Genomic DNA, 13160 nt, shown 5'->3' with positions numbered 1-13160 from the left:
CCACGTCGTGTTGCGGCCCTTCTGCGGGCTCGCGGGGGCCCTACACGATATTAGGCAGGTGCACCAGTTTTTTTGGCTCTTCAGTGTATATTACATAGTTACGAAAAATATTTGATTAAAAATCGATTAAAATTTTTTGATCAGCCCGTTGAAAAATTAAATCGATTCCCAGCCCTAATAAAAATAGTTGGTTATAAAAAATTCGATTTGCAATTCAGATAATTAATTGGTTTTCAGATTAACACATAGTGGTTATAATATATACATATTAACAGTTTTTATGTGATGGAGCGTCTGCTCGATTAAGCAGGAAATGTTTTTTGGAAAGTAAGCGCGGAGTTTTAACATCGCGTGTCTAGGGAAGAAATTTTGGTTCCAGAGGATTTAATCCGTTCAAGCGCTTATCTCTTAACCGATTATAAGCAGGGACATGTATTTATCGTATATAAAAAAAAGTTCCTCTCCTAAAATAGTGAAGGTGAGATTGAACAGAAAGGCAGGAATATATAAAAGTGTTTTGTTTGGTGGGCTGATTTTTGAGAACAACATTTTTGGTGACTTTTGAAAGAAGAAATGAATTTGTTTCTGTCGAGGAGAGGACGACGAAAGAGAGAAGAGACCATCATTACTTACCGACTTGTACGAGAGAAATTTCATTTCCATTCGCTCGGGTTTTGAGTGAATATTACCGCTTTTTTTCAGCGACAAAACGAGGAACTTTCGAGAACTAAAAAGCCTTTCTTTCTTTCTCGTATAGATCCTAGATACATTTCTGCCTTTGAATACTTGAACTCGTTCGATTCGTGATAGCCGCAATACCGGCGACCGTGAGTTTTGGTGATCGATTAAGTCGGACATGAGAATGAGAGCAAAGGCACCGGAACCTTGGGCGCGAATGCGAGCCGATCTCCCCATCAAATCTTCAATCATTAGACTTCACTCATAGTTTGAAAAATAGATGGCAGCATTACATAGTAACGTACACGCACATTCGAATACCAATTCGTTAGAAGTTCCTCAGAGGAATATGGACGAGGTGATGTGGTTGTACTGTAGTTCGCCCGGTTCTTCCAGCATACTTACAACCCTTGGGATAACCAGCTTATATCTCCCATGGAGACAGAGCTGGAGTATGTTTGGTGATTGTGGTTTAGTAGTAGTAGCACATTTTATGAAAGAACAGAATCTCTTAATAATTAAATAATGAATATACATACAACACCCCTCCCCCCCCCACTCCTGCACATGCGCTTGAATCCGTCAAACCGAAAGTTACCCAGGCCACATCGCCATATGGCAATATCGGCTCATTGTCCACACGGACTGGATACCTCTGGCAATTTATTCATAAAAAAGCATACATTACAAAATATACATTACAATCACAACTATAAAATCATAACAACTATAAAATCATAATCTAAGTCTAAAATCATAATCTATGTATAAAATCAATTGCGAGATCACAAATCTACGTATACAATCGGAAATCAAGCATATAATCCTATATATTCCACATTGAATCTTAATTCGAATATAAAGTCCTGAATCACATATTGAAATCAATAATAAATCAGATAAAATTCATAATCGATTTCATCCTCAATTTAAATCGTTCGATTTCCATGACATTATACTGGTCTTGTGCTATCAGTCAGTCTTCTTTGTAGTGCGCTTGAATCCCGTGTATACGGGACAACTTCAGGCCCACCCAATTCTTCCTTCATGTCGGTGCCTCTGAATGATAGTTAGTTATTCCGAACATTCCGCGAAAGTATTTTGCTGCTAAGAGAAATCAATTGCAGTCACGTGATTCCCGGCACCAGCTTGAGGTATTAAAAAGAGAGGAAGAACGTGAACTTGAAACGAGTCCCTGAATCAGCCGAGAAATGGCTGTGGGTGTCGGGCAACCAAACGGATGATTTTTCTGTGTTGTTTTTTTTCCAAATGAGAAATAAGCTTATTAAAGGGAAAAATAGAATGAATTGAGGTGTCTGCGTCTCTCGTCGTTGCTTCCCACCACTTCCTGGGTTCACACGTTTCTAAATGAGGCAGAGGAGGAATATACCTGTGCGAAAGAGCACTGTCGGAGGCACTCGGTTTGCCCCGCTTAAACGGACAGGTTCCAGCAGCACACAATATCCGATTAAGCGGAATATTCGATTACGCTGGGAACAATTCGATCACTGCTTAACACCGTCAGTATATTTTGTAAATCGAAAACTGACGAAGGATCAATATTAATAAATCATCTGGAACACATCAAAATGAAATGAAAATTTTCTATCGAATTACAACGATCACAATACCTAAGATTTTTACTTTTCATTGTTAATGTTAGCACCCTCTATGGGCTCAATAGAGAACAAAAATAAAATAATTAAATGCATGTGCTGAAGACAATAAATTTGGATACTTCAGAGGCAAGTGTTCACTCCCAAGTGTAGGTTTTTTTAAGCCTTACCTTGCGCGGTAGTATATTTTATCCGATAAAAACATTGTGTGCATATAGTGGTTGATGCGTATTAATAGCTTCCGAAGGAATCGTAATTTTGGATTAAGCGATGAAAAGTTGCTGAACTTCTCCATTAAGCGGGAAACGTAAATATTGTCTCTACGAGAGAAATTTTGGGATAGACGGCTTTTTCCTCAGCCCAATAACAGATATTTTCTGGATTTTATGCCAATATGATCTGGGAAAGAAAGGTCGCCTGGTCTGTATACCGGGACTCGAACCTAGGCCTTCTTATAAACCGGGCAGCGTATTTACGATTCCTACACACAAGAGGTGTTAGTACGCAGGTGATTGGTTACTACGAGCAAGAAAGATAGCAAGACGTCACGAGGGGCGAAACCGAATTTCGCCAAATAACGCGCTAGGCGCTTTTTAGTTGACGCTATAAAAATTATTAAAATAATTATGAAAATTTATAGCACAATATAATTAATATAATATATAATTAGGGATACGTAAATTTCGTATTTAAGAAATAATCACGATAAATGCGAAAATTTGCCAATTTTGACGAATAAATGCTAAAATTAGATTTTTTTTTACTCCTTTTTCGCGAAATGTAGGTAATTAACACTTTTCGAAAAGTGTAAAGTGTTTGGAAAAGTCGTAATTTTTCTCAGTACTTGTAAGCGTGCTTGAAAGGGAAACCAAAGCATCACTTGTTGCTCCACTGGCATTGTGTTAGATGTAAATGCAGTCTAGTTCGGTTATAACATAGCCCTCAGGTGATTCGAGAAGTGCGTGTAATGACCGACGTGTATGTTATAAACGAGGCGTTGAAATTAGCTTACGTAGCAATATCATATATGCATTATTGAGATTGTCGTGGCCAAAATAAGCTTATGCAACACATAATTGAAATGTAATATAGTATGAATATAGTTTTTGATTGATATCTGAAAAGTTTTGGGAATTTATTAGAAAACGCACGATATACAACGACATGCAGACATTTTTGGAAAAATGTTAATGTTTTTTTTTGAGTTTATGCGAACAGTTTTTCTCTTCGAAGTTGGCAATATTGCACAATTCGGGGAAAAAAAACCCAGTTTTGTTTATGAATTTCATATACAAGTCAGAGCAATCAATAATTGGCAGAGCTTTTTCAACAGTGACTGAGTTGATTTGCAACAACTGCGTTCGAAAAGCAAAGACGATACAGTTTTCCGCAGAAACACAGGATTTTATTAAAATGTTATAACATTTTGTTGCCAAAATAGTTACATTTGTTCTCGAAAGATGGCGCTAATGTTCATAAAATATTTAGTGTCATCTGTTGATGAGAAATGTAACTATTCTGGCTATGTTAAATTATTGAAAAAAAATTAGATCTTTTTGTAAGAAAAAACGTCGATATATCATCCGCATACAAGAAATGTACGAAAAAGTCTGTTTTTCACTATTTTTCCAGGGTTTTGTTTTTGCAGTATGTTGTATTCGGATTATTTTCTTGGTTAAGGCCATTCTTTTGGTTCGTTATATCCACACTGACTGACTGTCAGTCAGTTTTAACATTTAATAAATAATAAAAAATACACTGTGGATACAACTAACTGACAGTCAGTCAGTTATATCGACAGTGTATTTTTTAAGCAGGGTATGTTATAACCGAGGTAAAAAATATATAGACTATGAATGGGCCAAATTCTGAGGATTACACAACCGAATGTTATATCCACAGTTTATACTATGTATATCCGGGTTATGCTATAAGTGTACTGGACTGTATATGCAACTTTTTGGAATTTCGAAAAAAGATACCTTAAAAAGCTTTTGTAAAATAAGGTTAAATTAGGAGAAAAGGAGAGACATTACAGTCGAATCCCGATATAACGAATACCGTTAAGGGCCGTTCAAGTATTACGTCGGCAAATTTTTAGCCATTTTTGACCTCCTCCTGTCAGCAAGACCTCTTAGTCTGACTCCCCCGTCAGCAAAATTTCGTCATCTTTGCCCGCTACCTCCTAACACATATTGGTGGGATCAGAGACGTACGCGGGGGGGAGGGGGGGGCGCTGTCCCCCCCCCCTTCCCGCCAGATGATCAAAAATTTATTTCTTTGATGCAAAAAATATTTTTTTAAAAGAATTAAAATACCTTTATATGTGTTGTTACAATCGATTTCTGCTAATTTCAATGAAGGCTAACTCAAAATGTCTGTGTAAGAAATTCATTGCGACGCACCTTCTAAGCCATAGGGGCCCTTGGCGCGCAGACCAAATGTGGCACGCCACCTCAAACCTAATTTTATAAAAATGAACTAAGCGGCACATTTACAGATCGCTTAAGTCACCCGCGACAAAGTTCCAGAACACTTAAGTGATCCGCGGCATAATTACGGATCGCTTGAGTGACGCGCGACACAGTTCCAGAGCACTGAAATGGTTCTATAGACAACTTATCATGGCGAGCGAAATTTTTATAATATTGCTAAAAAAGTAGGATATGTTTATACGCAACCGGGCAAGCATACCACCATCCACACCACTGCAGACACGAATCTGCCTCCCTCATTTCACGTTCTATGTAGTGAGGCGCTGAAGTAGAAGCATTAGTAGCCTCTCTTAACTTCAGTAAATGCCCCCCCCCCACCACACCGGTGGGACGGTAGAGTGAAATAGACCGCTTAGTTAAGAGACGCTACTAATGTCTCTACTTCAGCGCCTCACGCCATAGTACGTGAAATAAGGAAGGCCGGGTAGTGACTCCAGTGGTGTAGATGCCTGCCCGGTTTGCAAGAAGGCCTGGGTCGAGTCCCGGTGGTGACCAGGCGACTTTTCCTTCCGAGTTCATCTCGGCGTAAAATCCAGGAAATGTCTATTACCTAGAGCAATTTTGGTTCCGGAGGATTTTATTCGAATAAGCGGAGTATCCGTTTATCCGATCTAGCAGGGTCGACTGTATTTACAAAAGAGCAGTACTAATTGTAGAAAACAGAAGGGGAGAAAAAAAGGAACGATGTATGAGAAACATACAGTGCATAATGCTCATAATTATTCCCCCTCCCCCACCCCTCACAAAGGTAGGCTGGAATTATTTCTTTGATTAATTCTGATTTTCACTATTTTCACCACTTTCATCGATTCGAAATTTTAATTTATTTTTAGTTAATTTACATTTAATTACGCGTTCATTTTATTTATGAATATGTTCCAACATTCGCGCATATTCTGTAATAATGTACGAATTTCTGGAAGACGACCCCCACGCAAAATATATAATATTGGGATTAGAGAGACCCCGGAATTGTCATTTATGTTAGGATCCATAGCAACGAAAATGTTCGTTATCCGAGGCAGAAAAGTCACGAAAACAATCTTCGTTTGCCGAAAAATTCGTCAGTCGAGGCGTTCGTTAGCCGAGGTATCACCGTATGCAGAGAAAATCACGGTTCCACGAATAAATAATAGCCCTTCCGCTTTTTTTTTCACGAAACTCATTTTTTCATCACGTGCTACGTTTCACGAAACTTCCCAGTTTAAAGCAAATCTCCCCGATGATGCCAATCGAATAGATTCATACATAAAAAGGAATATATTAAAGAAAAGAAGAAGAGTACAAGCGCGCGGGATGTTCTCTCGGTAAACAAAAAGTAGCAGCAATATTAAAGAGAGGAAAAGTAGGACAAACTTCTTTTTCGAAAAGAGACGACGAACGAGAGAGAGAGAGATAAGACAATAGGCGGGCGAAAAAATAATTCAGACAATTTGTCAGACTAAATAATACGATCATCATCATCATCATCCTTCGCGCGTGTTTTCAAGTCGATTGATAAGGAACTTATCGACGATCATCACCGAGACTCAACACAATCTGTATTTAATGCATTCAAATATTCCTCGTTATCTCAAAAGGAAGAAAATATCCGTTGTTTACATGCGAGAGCAATCTTGTATACTCGCAACTAACTACCGTCACGTGGAATTCTTCCATGTTTTTCACATAACAAAGACCCCGAATTTTCACTTTCTTGGACAATTATTAAGATCGAAAAACGAACATAATCAAGGGAAAGCGTCAAAACCGAAACCATAGCACCTATTTCAAGTATCGAGAGAGGAATTCCTGCAGGCTTCGGATCACTCAAATGATGGCACCTACGTGGGAGAGGCTGACGGTGCTCCTGTTGCGTTCTTTTTTTATTGTTTTTAAACATCATAAAAAAAGTGATCCGGGATGTGGGGAAAGTAAATCGACCATTACTATTCATTAATAAACGACGGAAACGCAATTTCAAGAAACGACGTCTTTGTATAGTAAATGGCAATCTAAATTAATTGAACAAAGAATAGGGGAAGCCTCACGAAAAAACTTGGCCCAGATGCTCTAGGATGTCGGGGTGCCTTGACCGAAATTGGCCATTACATCAATATACATTTGCCCCCCCCCCCCCCCAGAACAGCTTTTTTCAACCTTTATAAACGGTGGAATATCTGAAACAATTTGACGGACCACCAACTTATCTTGGACCTACGTGAATATATAATGACCATAATTGTACAATAATATAAATTAGAAGGAAAAGTAGAATTCAATTGGCAAGTCTACTAGTGGACCCGAAACCCGAAACCGACCATGGCCCCCGCTCTGTCCCCATAGTACTAGTGGACCACCTATCCCATCTTCACTGTCGAGAAACTGGCCTAGAAAATTCCGCAGATGCGGAAGCAGGCACTTTCCGTATCCCCGCATTCGCCGGCATGCCATAAAACTCGAGGGACAACTTTTTGAATGTTGGGGTCTGTTTCGTGTGTGCCCGGCATGCCGGGAAAATCGAATCGAGGTTCAAAAAGAATGCAGTATGCATTCAGCCAATATTCAATCGATTTTAGAATAAAAACACTCAAGAATTTTTAAGAATCTGTGACTCGAATTTGCCGGCATATCGGAAAATATGGTACGGGTATTCGTAGAATGATAGTCTCTCTCGATGTTTCCCGGCATGCCGGCTGAATCGGTGGGAGAGAAAACGGACGGCGTTTTGAAAGTGCCGACGATAAGAGCCGGACCCGTTCAAATTACACCTCAGAACTCTCATCGGAAGATTCTAGTCACAGCCTCCACTTTCCCCTCGTTGTACGGCTGAAGGAAACAACGCGTGGTAATCGGAATTAATTGTATAAAAAAAGGGATGATAACTGAAATAAAAAGAAGAGAGTCGCTTACCGAAGGATGGTCCTATGCCGAAGCAGAGGAAAGCACCGGCGAACGCGAGAAGAGTCTTCGCCGTCAAGATCGGACTCACCATGGCTTGGAGAAGGAGAAGAAGCAGCAGCAACAACAACGTGACATGCAAGTTTGTTGAATGCCAAGATCACAACTGAAAAACTTTTTCCTCGCTGTTACGTTTTTCCAAAGACCGCCTTTCCTCGGATTCGTCAGTAGCTTTTTGAGCCGCGCAAACTCACTTCACTCACTCTCACACAAAAAAGAAACTAGTTGAGTGCACGCGAAGTAGCAAGCACCCCCTCGCGGGTTCACGCCTAGGCTACGATTTCGGCGCCAAACTAGCGTCCATTTTCTTCTCTTTTTCTTTCTTATAAATAAAAACTGCGGCGAACATATTGTTTATTTCCCCTAGAACGAGTCAAATCTAATTCACTGCGAATCACATGCTTTCGTGAAAATGATTAAAAGGATTGACTCCCCTTATCGCGAAAAGCACAAGCAGAGTGTTTTCGTGCGCGATGCGATGTTATACAATTCTCAGATGCCGCAATAACTTTCACCCATTTCAAAGGATGATCAATAACTGTTTGTATAGAGTATGATCAACAACGAAGGGTGGATTTATGATCAATTACTTCTCGAAAATGATTTTTTCAAATCCATAAATTCTTTTTCGAAGATGAAGAAGAAGCAGTTTGACTGACGACAGCCCGGTTTGAAGGGCCGGTCCCGTTGCCGATTTACGAGTTATCCAAGGGTGCCACTGTCGTACTACTGGTCGGTCGTAATTAGACAATATTTAGCGGAAACTGATGACGATGCAGTCGGCCCACTTAATAACAAATACCCCGCTTATTTGGGCAAAATCCTCCGGAACCATAGAGACAATGTTAACCATCCCCGCTTAATCGAGAAGTTCAGAAACTTTTTACCGCTTAATCGAAAATTACGATTCACGCAGAAACTATTAATACACATCAACTACTAATGTTTGTATTGGATAAAACATCTGGAATTTAAATGAAAATGATATGTGCGCAAATTAACAATTAGAAAATACTTGAGAGTGGGTGCTAACCTCAAAGTGTCTTTAGTACGGACATTTAATTACTTTATTTTTGTTCTCTGTTGGGTTGGGCCCAAAGAGGGCATTAACTTTCTCAATTAAAAGTAAAAATCTCAAGTATTGTGTGGGCTTTTTGTAATCTATATATATATATAATTGATTGTCTTTGTGTGTTCTATATACAAATCTACAATTTAAATTTAGATCGATCGTTGCCAAATTTTGCACATATACCAAATGCGACCCGACTTGAACGATAGTCTACTTTAAAAGTTCGTCAGAGTTGGGCAAATGCCCGAAGTGGACGAAGAAAAATGTCGGGCAACAATGGTATTTTGGGCCTCAACAATCAATTTCGGAATATTTACTTTGGTTACCGTGGTTAATTTCAACTTTTTATTTACATCTTCTCAAGCGTGAAAATTAATGTCTTCGTATTGTCTCTTAACATTCAACTGCATAAATTCATATAGTTTAGGATGTTTTAAAATTAATAATAGGCCCGTAAAGTACATCGAAGAAATTCCACAGCTTTAATCAAGCATTTTTTTTTTGAAGCAGAAACAGGCGCAGAAGGATAACTTGCAAGTTCAAGGGGCTGGGGGGGGGGGATCGAAATACGTAGTGCCCCTTATAAAAAGGAAAAAAATATATTCATTTCTACGTTTCTTTAAATCTAGATTTTATTTTCTTTCATGACACGCACAAAAAGTCGCCATATTGGTTAACTTATACACGATTTGCATGTCCCTCAAAGAAAAAGGGAGATATCACGTGATCCAAAAAAGCCTCATTGAAGAAAACCCGGGCAGCGCCATCACCTCTTAGAGATAGATCACCTCTTAGGTGATGGCAGCGCCCGGGTATTATAGCTAGTTCAATATAATTTTCATTTTATTTTGACGTCTGATTTATTCCAGAAGCTTTATTAACATTGATCCTTCATCAGAGTTTTCAATACACAAACAATGTGAAACGGCAATATCTTCCGCATAATCGAATACTCCGCTCAATCGGATATTGTGTGCTACAATCGTTGATATCCGTTTAAGCGAAGCAGACTGAACCATAGGCGTAAACTTGAATCCGGCTCGAGCAGCCCCTCTCTCCTCAATATTTGCTGTCATCTACGTCTATACTACCCTCCTAAGCTTAAAATGCGTACCTCAATTTTTTTTAATTTTTACGTTTTTCCCGCTTAGTAATGTTGATGAGCTACCTGACTTTATTCCTAAGCATAGAGGCCGTAACTCATTTAGAAATAGTAAAAGAACACTAAAGAAATAAGTCGTATCTCAAAAACTGTTAAATCCTAAGGAAATTGGCAGTATCTCAGTTTCCTTAGTTTTTGGAGATACGCCTTTTAGGCGTAAAAGCGGCAGTATAGAACTCCTCCCAACCCACCCAATTTTATACAAATACAAATACAACGTCACAACACGCAAAATGCCCAACGAGGTGGCTGAAAAATATGCGGATGTATACTCTCAATTATAATCTGTGTAATGAAATTTTCAACTGGTTTTTACTCAAACATCATTGCTATTTTTTTTCCATTCGGTGCTCGTTAATATAATCTATAAACCTTATCTGCAAGTACTTTGTATTATTGCAATTGAATTGTTTTATTCCCCCCCCCCCCCCCCCACCACATATGCATTTACCAATATGGCTTTGCCAAGCTTGTCATAAGTTTCATAGACCCTTTCAGAATGTATCATGCTCTTTACTTCAAAACTTCTCTTAAATTGTAATTAACTCTAACAAATGAACCTGCTATAAAGTTGAGGACTATAAATACTATAGGGTTTTTCTTCCCTCCTTAAAAATATAATTTTTCAGGAAATCAAAATATTCTTAAAAATAGTGCATGTAAGTTATGTTCAATAGCATTTCTATTAATCTTTTTCAAGATAATATGAATGTAAGGAAGTTCATGTAAATTGAATATTTATACTGATCATTTTTTTGTAGTTATAAGCCGAACCAACTTTTTATTGTGTAATACATTGCTATAATTATTTTACAAATGTACAGTTTCCAATCGAGACCACAGATCTCAGCTGGTTCTCCCAGTCGAAAATGTTTCACGTAAAGTGAAAAATAATAATAAACAGATTCATCCCGAATCAGAGCTTAGATCCACTCACAGGTAGATTTTTCATTTTTTTTTTTTTCCTTTCTCTCATTCTTAGTTTTATTTTCGCGACCCCTCATTTCTCGAATTCGCCTCTCTGTGCTATGACTCTCTTGGACCCTTGTGTCTCCAAGTCACTCTTTTGGTTCGCTCAAATGCTTGCGTACTTTTTAGATCATTTACATGCTTGCACACGCATTCTTACATTCTTTTGGCAGCTCATTGACATCATAGTCCCTCACTCTCTAGGCAGAGGCAGAGCTATAGTAGCCACCACCTGTGGCCTACGCAAATTTTGCTTCCACTTATTCCTCTAATTTGCTGCCCTGGGTTATAGCCAACCCCAGTAAACTCCTCCCCCCCTTCCACCCAGTAAATACTCAACTATAAATACTTATATCTGGGATCCTGCGCCAGAGCCCCTTTAATCGTCCACATGTGCATTGGGGGGAAAATTTCAACTGAGAATATCATTAAATTAGAGACAGTTTTCAGAATTGAGACTTTTTTTTACCTTCCCCGAACCCCAAGATAGATTTCGCGAAATGGGGGGGGGGGATGATGGGGGAAAAAAATGAACATTTTTAGAGAAAATGGTCGCCAAAGTGTTGGCGAAGAAAAATGAGAAAAAGTTTTTCGCATGTTTTGGTGGCGGCGGACGGCAGGGCGAGAAGATGATGTTGGTTTCTTCTTATCATTTATAAAAGCCACGTGAGTTTTTCTTTTTTATGATTATTATTATTTCTGGAGGCGGAGTCACTCCTTCTTTTTACGCTCATTCACGGTTTTTCTTTTTTGTTGTTGGGCTTCATTCACAACGTGACGTCACATTCAACAGCCGACCTTCGAATCTTCTTCTTTGGCCATTCCTTTACCCTGAAGCAACGCACGTGTTTCTTTCTTGTGCTCTTGCTGGTTACCCATTAAATAACAGAGAATCGAATTTCTCTCTCAATACACGCTCTTTTTTTCTTTTCATTTGTTACAGCCGTCCGTCGTCTTTTTTACTTTTTTTTCTCATTATTATTATTTTCTTCTTTTTTTTGTGACACCTGTGACTTTCGGGCGGTCCTTAAACGAAACCCTGGAAGCAAATTGTCCGCATTCCGGGATCCACGGCAAGCCCCCAACATCGGCACACACTGCTGCGTCATTTATTCGGGTAGCGAAGAAAACTTTTTAGTGTAGTAGTTCGTAGAAAATCGTTTAGAATGTAAAAGAAGAGGCGATAGTCGCCTTCTCGTGTCTCTCACACGACACCGATTGACTGTATGAGAGCGGAACGTTAGATAGTGGAAGGCTATGACAGAGCTCCAGTCCAGCGTGAGGCCCGGTAATCGATTTTCAATGAAAGTTGTTTAGAAAACTATCAAAACTTTTCCGAAGCGTCTGAGAACGCGAGGGTTCCCCACAAAGCTGGATAAGGTGATTGATTCTTTAACCGCTTTAGTTTTCGTAGAACCAGGTTGAGGAACGTTATCCCGAAAAATTCCTTCGCGTACAGAAGGAGGTATGCGTACTACAAGTTGGGAGCCACATATTCGCGGGATCGTAGTTAGTGACCCCGAGTAATCGGGTCCTCCCATTGAATTCCTAGTTAAGCAGTTGCTTATGTTCATAGCTAATGAGCGTGACCATAGATGTAACCCGCGTCAAAACCTATATTCGAACCTGTACCAAATTAGTACAAACGAAGTTGTTTTGCTCTAGAGTCGCGAGTTATGTTTCCCGTGAGCTGCGCGCGGGCGCTTCCGCGTACAAAGTCACTGAATACACTATTGGTATGTGAGGCATATTGACAAACCACGCATAGAAAAAACGGGTCCGTATACGTAAAATTAAAATTGTAGAGATCATTGGTCGCGAGCACTGATCATGCCTATCATCAGAAGAAGAGCACTCTTATGGCAACTGTGGCATATCATCACATTCAAGTTAGCATAATGGGAATTCTTGAATAAAGCTAGAAGAGGTATTTGTAAAGTCAATCATTTAGTCACGAGTAAGATCTTGGGTATGAGCTCAGTGGTGCTCGTCATCAACGGATTGAAGATGAATGACCTGGAGCAGCGTTCTTCAACCGTTGATCAACAACGGTCGAAAATTTCATATACTCAATGCATGCAGCTACTACATAATTTTAGATTTAAACAAATAGTATTTACTCCATACACATTGGTTTTTATTTCTGTCTTGGTCGTCATCAGGCCTGCAAATTATTTTTCTCATTCATTCATTTCTTGCAAATCCGCAAATTATTTCTCCTTTTCTTT

The 13160-nt window shown here is 39.2% G+C and overlaps 1 protein-coding gene across 1 annotated transcript in view; it reads right to left on the bottom strand.

The window, feature by feature from the left end:
- The window catches only part of LOC149088373 (follistatin-like), a 113300-nt gene extending 105378 nt beyond the window's left edge, over window positions 1–7922 (bottom strand). Inside the window, exon 1 of the mRNA XM_089247449.1 lies at window positions 7682–7922. Within this exon, the coding sequence (XP_089103575.1) occupies window positions 7682–7763 (82 nt within the window). The 5' untranslated portion in view covers window positions 7764–7922. The remainder of the gene's footprint in view (window positions 1–7681) is intronic.
- Window positions 7923–13160: the final 5238 nt, after the last annotated feature.

The sequence above is a fragment of the Pholcus phalangioides genome, unplaced genomic scaffold (genome assembly GCF_987345545.1).
Source record: "Pholcus phalangioides strain wild (caught in Gottingen) unplaced genomic scaffold, Ppha-v1.0 ptg000003l_1, whole genome shotgun sequence".
NCBI lineage: Eukaryota > Metazoa > Arthropoda > Arachnida > Araneae > Pholcidae > Pholcus > Pholcus phalangioides.
The sequence above is the reverse complement of the archived record's forward strand: the minus strand, read 5'-3'. Positions and strand labels throughout refer to the sequence as shown.